At 42.3% G+C, this 18578-nt stretch overlaps 1 protein-coding gene across 3 annotated transcripts in view; it reads left to right on the top strand.

Moving 5' to 3' along the window:
• Nucleotides 1-18578, top strand: part of LOC105282513 (limbic system-associated membrane protein) — a 111438-nt gene that overhangs the window by 82172 nt on the left and 10688 nt on the right. For 2 of the 3 annotated variants that reach the window (XM_011344509.3, XM_011344508.3), the window contains exons 3-6: nt 4557-4719; nt 11564-11805; nt 12854-13073; nt 17436-17619. In XM_011344509.3, the coding sequence (XP_011342811.1) occupies nt 4641-4719; nt 11564-11805; nt 12854-13073; nt 17436-17619 (725 nt within the window). In that variant the 5' untranslated portion in view covers nt 4557-4640. Of the gene's footprint in view, nt 1-4556; nt 4720-7298; nt 10932-11563; nt 11806-12853; nt 13074-17435; nt 17620-18578 lie in introns of those variants that run through there. The other variant, XM_011344511.3, reaches the window with a different exon arrangement.

Genomic DNA, 18578 nt, shown 5'->3' with positions numbered 1-18578 from the left:
CGTACCGCTGGGTGCTTTTCGCATCCTGACGGGAGTCACCGAAGTAGCGCAACATTATGCAAAGTTCATTAAAACCGCCAAGAACGACTGCGACTCTCCGCTTTTCTCTCTCCTTCCTTCTCTCTTAGCATATCGTTCTCGAAGTCATAGACAGAGTGGCATCCCATCTTCTACGTTAAACTTGGCCAACTTTACCTGCCGCTATCCCTCTCCATCCTGCCTATGAACTCGCCTGCGTCTCTTGACCCTACATGGAGTGTTTCGTGACACCGCGACAAGTTCCGCGTAAGATGTGGTCGCGCAAGTCGGTTGGGCAGTAAAAGATTAATGAGATTACACGCTCTGGTACTCGCCTTAACGTGTACAAATGCGTCGCTATATTTAGACGCTCGGGCGTTTCCTCCGGATGGAAGTGCGCATAATCGTCCATGAATAATTTCACGTAAAGAAAACTTTGTCTCTTTGAACAATTCACTAATGAAAAAAATATTAAAAAGCACGAGCCGTAAATAATTGGAAGTAATTAGCGATCCGTTTCTGCTGTTGTAGTCAATTATGGGCGTGTTATCAGTCATTGAATTTCTCGAGACGCAGCGACTTAATCGCGATAATTCTGCGGCCCCGCATTCTACACGCATAGTTTGCCGAAATCGTTATAAGTTTGCACGTTGCCTGGCAATCTGTTCCGTTCAAATAGGGACATAATTATCGGATAGTATCACTACATGGAATTTCGAGCTGTTCGTACCTACAGCGGCAAAGTATTCACATAAATCATGTACTGTAGCGAACGACGAGGCGGTGTACGTGCGAAAATGCAACAAGAATGATTCGAGGGGAAGAATGAGATGTCGATACGTATTTAAATATATGTCGCGCGAGAAAGGCCAGGAAGGGAAATTGAGAAAATTTGCAGGATAAGGAAAACAAGTCTGCGGGAAAATATTGGGCAAAGTTTGAATTTCGCGTGAATTTCCACGGACGATTTGAAACGTCATTCTCAACTCCACGATAAAGTTCCGACATGTGTTAAAGTAGTATACGTGCACAAAATTTTCGATATTGATTCAGCCATTGTCGTAGTCTCCGTAAGCCGTCTGTAACGACGTGCAATAATGACACAATAAACGAGGATTTTTAGTAGCTTGGTTGGTCGCCGTGTGTGTGACTGACATCTCAAAACTTTATCTCATACAAATTCCGTAAAAATAAATCAAAATTTCTGCAAAAAGTTAATTAACACATATTGTTTGAAAACACAAGTGATTATATATTCCGATACAACCGATGATGTACATAATTCAATCAATCAAATTTTCCGAAAGATACATCATATGCACGCGATAAATAAACCGCGTTAAAGTTAAATATTCGCTTATAGACTTTCAATATGCACGCGTATACAAGTAAACGTAAATATATGAATGACACGAACAAACAATCCGGGATTCGCTTCGATGTGAATTGAAAAATAATGAAATAAATATACATCGATTTATTATTATAAACGCAAAATGATGTATTCGATACAAAACTTGACATGCATATCATGCATCGATTATTCATAATTAATGCACATTGATCGTATTACTGAGGCATCAATTCATCAAAGTCATATGATCGTACATTTTATTTCGCTCGATCTATTATATTTCCGTGAGGATATTTTATTCGTGCTTTCTCGAACTAAATGTACGCAAAATTCAATAGCTAGGAATTAATAACTGTATTTTAATGATAGATCCCTTTTACGTAGAGATAGTCATCAATCTGTTTGTAACTGGCCTCAGAACTATTGGGCAGAATCAGTACTAATTGAATTTGGATAAACTTGTTCCGAGTTTCACTTTGAAGTTTAATTATCGAAGTGAGTAATGTCAAACATCAAGAGATAATAATAGAGATAATGGCTCTCTTTGAGGTCTTTTTCAGTGGAAGTTGGCTCAGCATCAAAAAATCTATCATCACAGATAGAATCGCGAGTTCTATATAGCGTTGCACCAATTAACAGTGAGTTTTTCAAAGCGTAAACGGTTAAATTCCACCGTGTACCGTACGGAATATTTTACGGTTTGGGGAAAAAACCTTTAAATTCAGAACGAGGAAATGGACAGAATCGGAATTCAGGAGCAATGGCAGATTGTAGAACGAGATAAATGTGGTGGTATACACGTACGGACGGAGAATTTTTGGCACGAAACAGGATCTTTTTCACGAAACAAACTAACGATGGGATACTTCGGCGGCAGAGCAGATCGGTCGGAGACAAATAAATCGCAATGATGGCGCAGTCTTTTCCCTTCGTTGGCGCGGTTACACATACCGAAATACATCGCTCGGAATTAATAGCGTGTCGTGACGGCGCATCGCCGTGCGCGCGAGGGAGATTTAAGTCGAACGATATATCGTCTCCCTTACGTTCTGGTTGTGCAGAGATTCTTAGAGGTCTGTTTCGCCTCCCAAAGTGTCTACAATAATATGTTATCTGGCATCCTCTCGAAAAACTGGAAAAATTACGACATTGTGCCATCCGGTTTAATTCTTCCGCATTTCAGTGAAATTGATCGTAATCACGCAACGCCGATTCTTTACTTTAATTTGTAGAATTTGCAGTATTTGTAGCAAATGATTTGCATATAGAAAATTTAAACTATTTAATTTAAGACTGTAAAGAAAGCCTTGAAGTTTGAAGCTTATGTATATTGACATGACATTCTGCGAAACAAATAAGAAATCTTATTAGAATTTTTTATTGGAATTAGAAATCGACCGACGAGAGAGAGAGAGAGAGAGAGAGAGAGAGAGAAGTCTTCAAAACAGAGAATTGGAAAACATTTTCTAAATCAGAGATAGAACAATTTCCGAAAGCAGAAACAAAGAGAACGAGAATCCATAGCTGTCGACGAAAATAGATCATAGATAGACGATACGTAATATACACTGGATCAGCGCGAAAAATATTGTTATATTATTTTATTATTAAATTTTATTTATTTTATTTATTAAACATTTGTATTATTATATAGATATATTCGTTTATTTACATTAAATTGATTTTAACTGCTACACGGCACGAGAGGAGAAATGGAAATTGCGGATTACAATTGCCTACAAATTTTGCAAAAGCACGGCGATAGAATCTGACTATTTCGTGATTAGTATTAGAAGCTACCTGTATATTCATGCACTTGTTTAAAATCAAACCGAGTGCATATCGATTGCAAAAATGCGCCAAGAGGATACGCGAGGGAGAAAGTTTAGCATTTCCGAGTAAAAGCTAAGACTTTCGGCTAACTCTTTTATGCTAATGTAATTCGGAAAGGTGCAACGCCGCTTTTCCATTAGCATTTATTCTCCTAATTGTAGAAATATTTTAGCTATCGGAAACTCACCCGTAATGCGGAGGCGCTGTCTTCGGAGTTTCCTGAGAAATAGATGTAGGAATGTAATCGGAACAAATGTACTGCAATGAGCATCGAAACCGCGAATGTAGCGCGAGCAAAATAATACCTACATCGAGTGTATTAAAAGTACATTGAGTTTTTGATAACTTATTCGCGCAAAATGAAGCATTAAAAGCGTTATTAATATTTATCGATATGATTTTTAGGGCTTCAAGCTCAATACGATTCAATACCTCCGAAGGAGTAATTTAAAGCATCATCTAGTGTTAATAGCTATGAGCATCCTGATAAGCGAGCACGAGCTTGTAATACTACTTCGAAAGTGATTATCTCTTGAAATCGTTAACCATTAGTTCCATCAATGCGAGTTTTAACGAAAGGATCGATGTACGAACCTAGAAGGATTATATAACATGATACGTGATACGTATATTGTGCCCTCCAACCCTCGAGTGCTCATTGTCTTTGATTTTGCGTTGCTAAAATTGGGATAATAATAGCGATATATGAATTTTAATGACAGTATTTTCTTATGACGGTAATTTCTTGAATGTCTCGAGAAATCGATGAAATTGTCAATTTGAGAATTTGTTAAAAAGTGTAATAGCACACGCCGAAATAGTTGTCTTATTCAGTTACTTGTATGCTGTTTAATTATAGTTTAATTAAAATTCTCGCACACTGCCCGTGGGAAAGTTTAGAATTTAATACCCGTGGAGACGGCGATACTTTCATATTAGCGCGGCAGTCGGGCCGACTTATGAGAGCCAGTATAAAACGAGTTAATTACCTTATGGCAACGATGCGCCGCACCGCGCCATGCCGCCTCCTCCTTTCTCGTTGTTACTTTCCGATCTCACATTCTACGTGAGACTCTCGCTTATGACACCAGGGATTCCTTATCTCCACATACGTACCTACATTCTACGTTCTATTTGGACGACTTAATTACTTTACGCTCATTGCGTTACTGCTAATTCTCTCTGTGTGCCATTATTAATACTACTAATTTACAATCTCTAAAAGCAAATGTGTTTCGTGGAGAACCAAGTCAATCGGATTATTCACAAATGGATTAGTAGTAGTTCCCGATATCGGCTGGGCATAGACAAGCTTGACTACTCACTCATGATTTCCTCATCTGTATTTCAGATGACGACAATGTCGAGGCCGTGGTTCACAGGCCGCAGCAGCGGGAACAGATAAGGCAGCGAAAGGCCACCCGCCGAATCAGTCATGTGCAGTGTCATGTGGCTCCTTCGGCTCTTAATGATTTACTGGCTGACGCAACTTTCGACATCCGATACGCACACAGGTGAGTGCCTCAAAAACTAGCATTGCATTTTTCGTGTACAAATATGTGAGTTTACGTAAAACCGAACTGAAGAAACGTGACAAATATAAGTAAACAGCAAAATAAACGAACGCCAGAAAAAGAGAAAAAAAATAAAATTTTTATGGAAACTAAGGAAACAGAATCAATATACGGTTCTGTGAGGTCAGTTTATAGATCACGTGCGAATCGTATTTATGACGTAAATCTCGTGCGCGCACTGCAATACCGTACGCCAAAGTAATAACGTTTCGAATTTCCCGTATCCACCTGTCCCGTGACGGGGACATAGTGACGCCGAATGAGTTATGGTAACGCAACGTCGGCCACCATAAAGATCGTATCGAGAGTTTCGAATTGGTCGATCTTTAACGTGGAAGATAGACGGCAACGACAGCTGTTCTCGCGTAACATTACCGAATAAAACACCGCATAACTACTACCGTTATTTCGCGTAATATTGTACGCGATATAAAATCTAGCGCAATTCTTAACTTGGACTCTGATAAATTTTATTCATCACGCGAAGTCAAGTGCATTATAATCAATCGGAGTAAGAAAATTAATTATGTTATCTTGCAATATACATACGTGCTTTTATCCTCTTCATTTATACGTTATTATATTCAAACGCGATAATTTCGTCAAAGGGAACGCGTCGCGAGATATCGTCATTAATAGACATGGAATAGGAAACTATCGTTGCGGCCGTAAATGAGATTTGTTCGTACAGATGAGCTTCGTGAGTCGTAACACACTTTTACAGCTTCATGTTTTATTCTGAAATTCCCATTTCCGTGGGTGTATTCACCACTACGTGCAGCACGTACGTGTCATCTGCCACGATCCTTCCGACCTTACTCGGAATTAGAGATGATGCGATGTTCGCACTCCGTTTGTCACAATATAGTGCAAGTAGCATTCGGTGAAAATACCAATGACATCGCATCGCATACCACAAACGGCTTTTCTCGATGGACGTTCCTGGTACCGTAAGACTCGATCACCGGTCACGATAAATCATCGTTGTCTTTCGCGATGCACACGCTGAGAATCATATCGAACGTGTCAGATGTCCGACTGGTACCCTTTGCAAGAACTACATATGCATTTCGACGCATGTTTTAGTCTGACATATTTATAATAAATCGTATAGCTCGTGACGTTCGACAGACGTCCAATCACGTATTGTCGGCACGTGAGTTTTGACAAGATTACGTGACTCATCTAATTTGCTGGCGCGCAGTTTATTATTAGATATTTTTTCAAAAATTTATTAGGAGTGTGATTTAGTTTTGAGGGTTTTGCAACAGATGGCTGTAGGTCAGTTTGTTCCAATAGCTGTTTCCGATAACTGTTGTTTCTTACAGTCTTGACATTATCCATGACATTTAGTAGCATTATAGCAATAGATGCAATAACAGTCGTGTTTATATCATCGTAAAAATGCAACTTCCGAAACAGCATTTTCGACATGCGTTGCTTTTGTTTTTTAATCAAAAGAAAACTGCGGCTGACGGTTATAGAATTCTTGTGGAAACTTATGGTGATTCTGCCCCATCAATTAAGACGTGTGAATACTGGTTTAGACGCTTTAAAAGTGGTGATACTGATGTGAAGGACAAAGAACGCTCGGGACAACCAAGAAAGCTTGAAAATGCAGATTTGCAAGCATTATTGCACGAAAATCCAACACAATCCACTTCAGAACTTGCCAGAGCATTAAATATTGATCGTACAACAGTTACCAAACATTTACATGAAATGGGAAAAATTCAGAAAGAAGGGAAATGGGTTCGACATGAATTATCGGAAAGTGCCATTGCGAACCGGTTGAACATTTGCATTCCGTTGATCGCCAGGCAAAAAAAGAAGAGTCTTTTGTCTCGGATTGTTACTGGGGATGAAAAGTGGATCTATTTTGATAATCCGAAACGCAGAAAATCATGGGTGGATCCAGGCGAACCATCAACATCCACTCCGAGACGCAATATTCACGGTTGAAAAGTAATGCTCTGTATTTGGTGGGATAGTGTACTACGAGCTGTTAAATCCGCATGAGACTGTCACGGCTGATCGTTATCGACACCAATTGTACAAGTTGAAGCAAGCATTCGACCAAAAACGACCACCAATTGCGAGTAAACGACGGAAAGTGATTCTTCTTCGTGACAACGCTCGACCTCACGTTGCGTTATCAGTGAAACAAACACTATTAGAGCTTGAATGGCAAGTCTTACCGCACCCCGCGTATTCTCCGAACATTGCTCCATGCGATTATTATTTGTTCCGGTCGATGCAACACGCTTTAGAGGATACACACTTTCATAATTTCGAAGCAGTGCGAAATTCGTCGACGAATGGATCAACTGAAAAGAAGAGTGATTTTATCGTGGTGGAATCCATCTCTTGCCAGAAAGATGGGAAAAAGTTATAGAAAACGAAGGAAAATATTTTGATTAAGGTATTCATTCATTATCATATTTAAATACATGCGTTTTTGAGCAAAAAAACCCTCAAAACTAAATCACACCCCTAATATATCACATACGTAGAGATTTGCACGCACACGGGTTACGCAGGTGATTGAAGCTCGTTCTCAAAGCCTCTATGAGGCTGTGAAACGCGCGAACCATCTGCGGGAGAGAAGCGGGATGAATAACCATGAAATTTAGATTACGGTCGAATATAAATCTGGGATGCTGCGCTACGTAAAAGCGAGAAACGATAATGGCGTGCGCGGTACGTTGCCTCTTATTATCTCGCGATACGCCAACGCGATACGCGTTATCCAGATATGACATGTTCTGCACGGTGTTATCGCACGTGTTCAGCATTGCACGCGCCATGGTTGATTAAGAAAATTATCAAACCTGTCCCGATGTACGATCGTTATGCGATCGTAAATCATCGTAACCGAAACATCCATCTTCGTCCATTTCTTCGCACGTTCACCTGCATTATTCATCGTAACCCATTTTGTTGGCCGGACTAACTAGGCGATTTACTCGCGAGGTCGAAACGTTAGTATAGTTAATAGTTTGTTCAACGAGATGCGTGCGGAGATGGGAGGAATGCCTTCGCGGATATGGTCTCTTCCGTCGAAGACGCGCTATCTCTCGATAGGGGTGGTTACTGTCCCTCGTAAAAGGAAATGCGCTCAACGGCCCTCATTTCCTCTTTGGCTTTGTCAAACGCGATGATGCCGGGCGTTGTTGGCTCACACGGTGCCCATAGATAGATACCGATATAACAGGCTCTCGAAATCTCGTTTCGTGCGGCACGTTATCGCAGAATGTATTTATCGAGAAACTCCATTAATTTGAGTAAAAAAAGGTGGAAAAAAACTGTTGCACCTTTCGATATCGAATTATTGTTTTCATAACGAATGTTTCGCATCAATTAACGCTGCGTCGATAACCGGGTTCCAATACAAATTACGTTCTGTCGGTCCGTCGGCCGTCAATTATTTCGCAATGAATTTAGGATTATCGGAAATGTCGGAGCGAAGTAATGGCACGTCGAAATATTAGCGCGCCCGGTGTGCTCTCTAAATTACAGCAAGTAAATTTATTACATATTATAAACACAGGCCTCTGAATCACGGATATAACATGATATTCGAACTTTGCGCGTCAACAGCGGTATAATAAGATTATAGTTATAAACCGTATGTTTCATAATCTCGCTTGTGTAATTCCCAATGCGGTCGTTCTCCATGAATTGTATTACATCAACTGTGTTACACGTTACATTCCGCAGTTCTGTAATCATCCGCAACGATTGAAATTTGTGATTCAATTATCGCTAACTTCGATATCGGCACGTCACTCTGCGGCTTCGTTTTCCTTTTGGAGCAGCTGCGAGGAAGAGAACGATTAATTGATTGACGATTTGCACGAGCCTTTCCCTGTCTCTCTCTCTCTCTCTCTCTCTCTGTCTTTCGTGTTACGAGACAACGAGGTGGCTTCGACGGCAAATTCTGCAAACACCGGAGAATCGCTGCGGAACGGAATACCGGCTGCGGCAGCCGGCGCGTTTTCCTCGCCACTGTAGCGGCCGTCGCGTCACACACGAGAATCTCGATGGTAGCAGCGTGGACGTTCGAAACGCGTGCAGAATTTCTAATCTACTCAGGCAGGCGCGCGTCGTGGGCGCGCGTACGCAAATCATGAAAGTGACAAAGCGATCGGGCACGCCGGCGTGCGCGATTAATTCCCGGGGAGATCGATGCGCGGCCGCAACGCGCGGCGAGCATCGCGGAATGTTGCTCCGCGTCCTTGCATACACCATGTAAATGCATTTACGTCGAACATGCCGAGAACGTGCGCGCGTGTACTCGTTAATGATACGGTAACCCCCCTCCGGCAATGGTCCATCCGTCTCTTCCGCGATCTCATCCCCCGATCCTTCTATGCACATGCATACCTCTCTCTCCCTCCCTCTCTCTCTCCACCCTCTCTGACAGTCTAGTCGCTACGTTGTCAGACTAAATCCGAATGTTACTTCGAATCGATATGAGATGTGTATGCGTGTATGTGCGATGTATTGACAAGGCGCGTAATGCACGTGCACGTTCGCGTGCGTGGCCGCATGACGTATGCAGTGCTCGCAACGGCCGTAGTCTACTTGCACATGCAACGGAATACGTACATCCGCCGTGAGTCCATCCCGTATGTACCCGCGATTCTCGCAATTTATAGTATCTGCAGCGCGTTCGAGCCTGCAACGCGTTTGTCGTACGTCACATCGGCCACTGCTAGCGGATCAGGCCTGCACAGCCGGCGAAGGTACCACTGCAGACCGCGGAATAACGCGCGCGACGCGATTTCGACGTTTGCAAATAACGTGCGAATGTACCCTCGTTAACGCCGTTCGACGCTTTCAGCAACCGAATTCCCCATTTCTCCGTAACGTTTCAGAGGACCTGCAATTTTATTACAATTTTATCGAATTTCTTTTATAATCACGTGATTCCCGTTTACGTGATTAATCGCAATTGGTTCCAACCGCTGCATGTTTGTAAAAAGCAAAAAAATCGTAAATTGTCCTGAAATTATGAAATATTCTTATAAATGCAGAGACATTGATGCGCTGATTCTATTTGTATAGTCATTCTTCAACAAGGTAGTATTATTGAAGTAGAATATTCAACCGGTATGATGGATGTCAACACACACAGCGCGTAATGATGATTTTTATGTCCATAAGAAATAGAAGAGAGAAAGAAAAAGGAAAGAAGAAAGAGAGAGCAAGACGCCAAGACGAGCGAGACAGACTAGATAGATTCTGCTCGGCAGGTATCCAAGATACGCTTCCAACAATTCTAACCGGAATTCCCGATCAGTTTTTCTTCCCTCTGGCGAAGGAAAAATTTGCGCGATCGGAAGGACGCGGATTCGGCGCCTCGGCGCGAGTGGAAGGAAGAGGCGACCGATGAGCGCAACCGCCAAACGGAACGGAACGAAAGAACAGGAGAAGAAAGAGAAGGAAACGGGAAGAGAAAGGAACAGCCACAGTGAGATGATGACGAGGAATCGCGCGCGGAAAGGAAAATTTCGCGCTCCGTGGCATACTGATCCCTTTTGACGTGTGATTTCATCGCGGGATTGCGCGCTCCTACATTTCTTTCTCCCTTTGTCGCGATGCCGTGAATTCCATGTCGGATCTCCTGGAGGTCTGGATGGGAGAGGGAGGAAGAAGAGTCTCCTCCCCGTGCACCTATCACTGATTCGATGAAAGTCAGGATTACCTGCGCAAGTGCTCCAATTCGTCTTCGGCCGTAGAACAATCGACTGCAGCGGGGCTTTACGCTCGCGGCACTCCTTCAAGCGAAATTCGTGAGTTGGGTGCTACGTGACGGAACTTAAGAAAGGGAAGCCTGTATCCGGTATGTCAAATTTTTCGATATGCGCCCGCCCGATTTCTCATATTTACAACGCTTCACGAAACTCGGATGGCTCTTGAAATACGTGCACTCGAATTCGGAATTCGAGCTGCGGGCTGACAAGTGCGAAAAATGCAACGATTTCCGAGTTACAACTTGCTTCCTTGCAATTTTCAGCGTTAAATATTTTCAATCGCACATCGATCGTACTCTTTTCAATGAAGATTTATGAATCTGTAGCTGTACAAAAGGAGCTGTTAAGAGAACATATAAAACATGAACAATTCGATACGAGATAATTGATAAGGTAAGCTCCGCACAGGTACTTTCATCGCAATTTCTTGTAACAGAAGAAATATCCGCTCATCGGTCTTTCGTATCATTTGGCTCTCGACGTCAAAAGTCTTACGTCTCAACTGGACCTTGCGTTCGATTTCACGAGCAGTTATTAAGCAGTCTACTTGGCGAGATACTTCTACCATGGTACAAACCCGAAGAAACTTGTCGTCGCGAGTTAACGTCGAGTAACTTGGTGATCCTCAAGGCGCGGACTAGCGACGTGACTTTCCCCATCGTCGAGGCCCCGCATGAAAATCTCACTCGGTCTCCCCCATTCTCGGCTTTTCCGTTCTTCCCGATTCTTCCTTTTCCACTCCTGCGACAAAATTATCCGCGAAGACGTCTAACGTCTACGACATCCGATAATCCGATAAATCGCGCCAGAGCATGATCGAAATGATCATTACCAAAGTTGAAGAGATATCAATATAACGGAGAACGCTTCGCTTTTTTAAGTATTTATAAGACGAGAGCAAGCGTCAGAAAATTGGAACGAAATATTAAACATCACACGTAACATCTTTCTCATCTCGCCTAAATCCCGAGGGATAATCATCCTTGATGAAGCGATTGATCGAACGTTTTCCTCGTACTTTACAGAGCTATCTCTGGCGACGGACGCGATCTCTACGAAATCGACTACGGCGGCGAAGCGGTCTGTGCCGACGGATGCACCGATGCTGAATTACATCTTTGACGCACATAGCACACTGAACAAGCACCAACATCACCACGATCACCGATGGGGACCGCACTTCGAAGGCGAGAGCTCCAATATCACGGTGCAGGCGGGTGCTAGTGTAACCCTTGATTGCAGGATATCCTTACTGCAGGATAAAACTGTAAGTACGAGAAGCAGAGGAAAAAACCCGCGTAGATTCTCTCGGTCAGCCCGTTCGCTTCTCTCTCCGCCGTCGTATATCTGCTTTCTCGTATCTGGTCGCTCGCACCTTTTAATCACTGCTACAAATTCATTGCGCAATAATTCACGACTAATCTCGGAATATTTTGCCTTATTACGCGCCGGGTAAGCTACGTTTAGCTTATTATGATTAATCTGCTGGCGCGCGCGCGTCCGTACATTTTATACTTCGAGAAATGAGGAACGAAAGGAAGGAGAAATTCGCGTGATCTCTGCCCGGCAACTCAGTTATTTGCACGCGTAATCTGCACGTAATAATTCAATGATACCTCCGAATAATTTTTCTTTCATTGCGAGTTCGTACGAGGTTTCATCGATCACTTAGCTTCCCGCGATCACTTCCCCGATGAAGCGTGATCACATCTTGAATTGGATATGAGGTATTTGCAGTTAGACGTAAAAATGTTTTCAATCGCGAGTCAGTCGCATTTTGGTCTCGAGGAGCTTCTCGTGGCGAAGAAGAGGAAACGGTGATATTGAATTGCATAATTGATTCCGTTGCATTATTGCCGGTAACGGTCGCTTTATTTTCAACTACTGCCGCATTCATTTGGAATGCATTTATTGCCGTTCGTAATGCAGTTACAAGCCATTTCCGCGTTATCCATGCCCCAAACTATAGAACAAATTATGCGGTCGGATATCGGTTATGTACGCATGAATCTCTCTCTGGCGCTTGAACAGATAATATCCGTTACCTAGCAGCTATTTATACTATAGCTAACCAATATACCGCGAAATTGCGATTACGCAAAATAATATAAAATGAAACATTTGCTTGTACACACCGCGGCGAACGTTTGTTGCGGACGCTTATCAAACTCCGCGAAAACAATCAGAAATCGATTCTCTTTCATCGAATATGAAAACCTTGTATTTCATATTATCGTTTATTATTAGTCACAAACAAGCGGAGTTCTTCGCTTCGTATTTGCCTTTCGTTATTGCGTATTTTTTTGCATTTGTAGGTGTCCTGGGTACGACGGCACGAGAGCGGTGAGAAAATGAGTCTGCTGACGGTAGGCCAGAATACATATACGGGCGATTCGAGATACACCATCGAATTTCAGTACCCGGACAACTGGCGTCTACGTATCAAGCGGGTTAACAGCAGCGACGAGGGTCAATACGAGTGTCAGATCAGCACCCATCCGCCTAAGTTCATTCACGTCAACCTACACATTAATGGCAAGTGATAACGTGGACTAATGATTCCTGCCTAGCGTCGAGATTGCAACAATGATAATTACGAGAATTATGTGACCGTAGACATCACGAATTTCCGCGCATTTCTGTCGTTTCCGTTTCTCATGAAATCACCACGTGCTGTCTGCTTCTCTTTCTCTCTCTCTCTCTCGCTCTCGTTCTCTTTCTTTCTCTCTCCCTACCCACATTTCGGATTCAAATTGCGCGTATGTAAAACGTGTCATCTGTGGATTTTTCTGAGTGAATTCTTTCTGAACAATTTGACGTGTGATTGTTCTTAAAAGTCTTTTTAAAAGAAGAAGAAGTGAAGCAAAGAGCGCGAAAGCTTTTCCGGTATTTACTCTACCAAGTTTACATGTCTCTCTTCTCCGTTTAATGCTTTTCTCTCGCGCTCGCTGCTTCGCGCGCGAAACTCGTTGGTTTGAAGCGAATTTAATGTAGCATAACATTACACAGCGAGTACAGAAAGGAGCGTAAAAGAAATTGGATAGTTAGAACGACTGTGATGCGCGCAGATTTCTGCTTTATTTTTTTCACCAAGAGATCGTTTAATGAAACGTAGAAAATTAAAGCGCAGCAACAACGCCCGAGTAAAAATTGCACATAGTATGGATATTATAGACATAAACGATGAATAGTAATGGCAAATCCGAAAATGAAAAATAATTTTGACGACAAAGCAACAACAACAATTAAAAGCTCATATTGTTATAATAAATCACGCCATTCCTCATTGTTATCCATGCACACATAATTAAAAATCAAACGTTCCTACCGATACGTTACGGTCCAACATTTTAACGACAAACGAGAAAAGGAAAAGATTCGAATCTCGGAGCAGTGCGCTAGCAATCGGACAAATTGCCTTTGTTCGTAGTGTTCTTGCGATAGAGATCGCTTAGAAGGATAATTGAAAACGAAGCGCCCTGTAGCCGACGCGAACGGAAATGAAGGAAAGCGACAGGCCAATGAAGAACGGAAGACGCGGTGAAGCAGCACTTGGATAGAAATGGACAATGGAAAATTGTAAGCGGCGGGTAGGACTTTAATAAAACGTGAGCAGGCAAATTGCGTGATTTTACAGGCTTTTAAACGGCGAATAGTAAAAGAGCGGCGCTGTGGAAACGCGATGCCCGGAATCAGGAGACGGGAATGAAGCTGGATGGAGGATACTCTTATTAAAGCAGCTTGAAATTAGAGAAATTACGTAAAAGTACCTCGTGTGAATCTGCAAGCAGCATGCAGTATGCAGTTAGACAATTACTGTTATTATTCAAGGGTTTTAACCATGTACGGTGATATATCATATTTCAGACGAGATAATATAACGCGTCTGGAGAGACACGCCCAAAGTAAATCCGTTTAGGTAAAAGTGTGATACCGGTTTCATTCTCGCCGATCTCGCATAAAATTGCAGGCTCGCGGGAAAAAGAACCCGACGCGGATTTCCCCTTTTACTTATTTCCCGATCTACCCTTCCGCTTTTACCGCGGAGATTATATTGTAAGCTTTGCACCGGATGAGACGTTGTAGCTTCTTCGTGTTATAATGGGAAATTTCCTAATGCGAGTTCGAAAGGATTATCTGCTTAACGTTCTCTGTACTTATCCTCATGGCATTCCTTCGTTCCCGTAATTTGTCGGAATCATTGTTGCAGCGTGTACGCGATGTAGGTACGTGTATCTATTATCTCGGATAACAGCTGTTTCTTATATTTTAAATAATTACTAGCCTTTTCTCTCTCTCTCTCTCTCTCTCTCTCTCTCTCTCTCTCTCTCTCTACATTACTACTATCGCTAGTATCGATAGTATCAATACTATCGGTGACACCTCGAAGGTGTTACCGTTCATTCATTTTGCGCTTCCTATTATCGAGATATCATTCGTCGTCCATGCAATTAAAGCTAAATCGTTTCATACCGTCGGTTCCACGGTCATTTGTAGCAACGTTTCAAAATGTCAAACGCCATTGAAAAGACGATGTATCGTCGAATCGCGCGGTTTCATTAGCCCCGGCAATCTATTCTCTTTTTGTATCTGTTAAACACTGAAAGTTAAATTGCAGCAAACACAATTGTCTATTGTTGCATGAATCTTGCAATCGCGTTTTATCGTTCACACTCACGTGTGATATTCGGTAATTAACGCAGGAGCTATGAATGCAGCTATGTGCCGAGCTATATCGTAACTCGTTCCAAACATGGAGCTCACTGCTATTCTTTGATCGACCAATATAAAGAAAAAAAAACAATTTATTACTTATATATTCGGTTGACTAGTCAAAGTTGGAAAACCTGTGCGAATTGTTCTAAAATTCAAACTCAAAAGTTTGTATTAAAAATTAATACGGATAGATGATTCACGATCAAAGCTTATGATCATAAATCGCCATGCGAGGAAAAATGCAAAGCGTGTAAAAAATTTCGTCCATTCCTAAGCGTTATCGTACTCGAGGAACGTTGGAGATCATCGCCTTTGCACGTAAAGGGATGGATCAACACTTAATCCAAGAGAAGGCAAGCCGAGACTGTGCGCGAGATAAAGTAGCCAAGAGTTTGGTATGCAGTTCTACTTCCTCGACTTTTTACCTGTCATCCGTCTTCCTGCGCCCTCGCCGCCGATCTCTTGGGCAACATCGAGTGGAGTCGACACGTGTCCTTTCGATCAGAATGTTAATAAAAAAAAGGAAAGTGAGTAAGAGTAGCCACGAGCTTTTTGCGGATAAAATGTCGCTTGATCTACTTTGAGACTCTTAAGGAATTTAAAGGCGGAGCAGCGTCTTTCCAAATTTACGAGGGCGTCAACGTGAAATTAATCGGATAAGGAGGAGAGGAAAACGAAGACGCGAGAAACATATTTTCGGACATTGCAGCGGACAAAGAAGCCGGGAAAATTTCGTATCGTTTCGCACGAAAAGACGCGTGGAATAAAACCACGATGTACCTCAGTAACCCGAGCAACGTAAAGGGAAGAACGAAAGGATGCCAGATGGAGAGAGAGGGAAAGATAAAAGGGCGAACACACGAGAGAGATTACATTTCGCGTGGTATTCATGAGGTCGAGCATCAGGTCGAAGGGGAGGGAGAACACTCTGATCTATCTCTAAAACGTTTCCCTTTTTCGTGATTTCTTTCGGTAGCCGGTTTCGCTTCGGGAGAGAGAGAGAGGAAAGAGAGGGCAGAAGTCGCTATATAGCTATGTGGAGGCGCACCACCCCATACCGGCTGGAAACGGTCCAGCCCAAAGGCGAAGGGGACATCCGAATGAATTGGGTGGCTCTCGATCGCGCGTTGGCTGCGCGATCGTGTGACAACCCAATGACGTAAATATGAGGGATATTTATCGGGCCATAAAGTTAAATATTTGAAATCGAATTCGATGTAATCCAATATCCGTGCTCGTACATGCGGCCTGGATTGCGCATCATGCGAATTACCGCGCGGCTTGAGCTTGATAAACTCTTGGCTAATAATGCCGACAATCACGTTAAAACGTAAGAAGCTGTCGAGTAATCGTTGCAAGACGAAAATCACATCCGTAAATTGTAAACTATGATGATGATGATAAATACGCAGTGTGACGAACAAAACTTACGTTTAATATGCATGAAACACATAACTCATCAGCTGCAATTTCGATGTTTGTCCGATTGTTTGCTGATTAATTTTCTCGACGGTAGATAACAACAGAACTTTCCCTCAACGATGCAAATTAATCGCTGCGATCTAATTTGGGTGTAATTTATCGCAGACGAAGAAAAAACGCGACAGTTCCCAAAATTAGAGATGTAATTTTCATAAAACGGGAATTCTCATTAAACTGACATTAGCGATTCACTGTTAATGAATCAGTTTTACGCTGCGACAAAATGTTGCAAAATAATGGGAGGACTTTTCCGCAAATATGTGACCAAATATACTCGGCACGTAATTTATCACGCGTTCGCAATTTCCACGCAAGCCGCAATACGCTGATGTTTAAAGCAAAAGTAGTAAGTAGTAAGTACTTTCACCTGAATGCACTGACTCCACCTCCCCCACGAAACTTCTTCTAAGAGGATAGAAACTTTAAGTTGAAAATGCTCTTGAAATGCTTCGAACTGACTGTTGGATATGCTCAATATTTCTCTTGTTGATCAAAATTACGGCTTTTTGCCAGTTAAACTTTATGCAAAGAAATTATTAAAATTATTGCTCTTGCTCTTGCACTTTTCTTCCCTTAAGAAATATTAACGCAAAATAATTCCGAAAAAGTATTCGATATTTTGACGCGATTAATCAATTCAGAAATTAAACTGATCGATAAACCTGATCATTTGCTCTAAACAATTTCCTCTGATTTCAGCACCATCCGTCCAAATAGTGGACGCCCTGGGTGAACCACTGCGGGACAAATATTACGAGGCTGATAGCACTATTGAGCTATTGTGTGTCGTGCGTCATATTGCGATGCAGGTGCAATATAGCGTCGTTCAGTGGCTTCACGGCAATCGAGTCCTGAACTACGACACGACGAGAGGTGGCATCAGGTAATTCAAACTCTTAAACATCATATTCTCCTTCTCAGTACCTGAGAAGAATAAAAGCACGCTTGATCTGCATCATGGCTATTCAATTTATTTTACACCGTCCTCGATTACCTTCCTATATCTACCTTCGTATATCGCGTGCAGGCCATAATGCGTAATACGGCGTGTACATGCGATATAAATAAGTAATAACTGTTCATATATACGTATCGTGTGTATCATCAGCTTACGCGCGTCACTGCTACCGATAAAATATTTTACTTCACGACGCACACACGTGCCGGAATGTCTATGAAGCGTGATATTATAATTTTAAATTGCTCTCCGATGATGTATCCTGTTATAACGTACTTCGTGGAAAATTACAAGGAGAATCTTTGAACTTAATAGCTCCATTATTCGGAATCTGCTTGTCGTTTCAACTCATAACGCTTTCCGGCAAATAGACGAGAAGCGCATAATCTAAACGTCAGGTAAATTTGACGCGGTTATGCGAGCCCCGAGTGTAATTAATTCACGAAACTTTTCCTCTTGTTTGACGAGCATTTACGCGCTTTTGGTTGAAAGACTCCTGTGTCAACGGCAGAAACGACCGGGGAAAGTCAAACGTGAATTGCGCGCACACGTAATTCTCGCTCTTTGTGCGTTTTACGTGGAACATAAAAAAATACGATTTACTTGCTCCCACTCGTCGTGGATTATATATCATTATAGAACCGTGCAACTTGGCTGGAACAGTAGAATTTCAAGAGATCGATTCTGAAGCGTAAGAATTCATTATCTACGATTCGCATAATAGCAGAGACTCGACTCGTTCATTCGTCGCGCTGAATAAAACTCTGGCGGAAATAAGAGAAAGACAAGAGCGACAGGGCGTCATATTAAGCTTCGTTAATATATAGTTCGTTCCACGTCGTGAAATCGTCGCGGGTCAATGAGATATGAGTTATAAAACATTC

The sequence above is a fragment of the Ooceraea biroi genome, chromosome 4 (genome assembly GCF_003672135.1).
Source record: "Ooceraea biroi isolate clonal line C1 chromosome 4, Obir_v5.4, whole genome shotgun sequence".
NCBI lineage: Eukaryota > Metazoa > Arthropoda > Insecta > Hymenoptera > Formicidae > Ooceraea > Ooceraea biroi.
The sequence above is the reverse complement of the archived record's forward strand: the minus strand, read 5'-3'. Positions and strand labels throughout refer to the sequence as shown.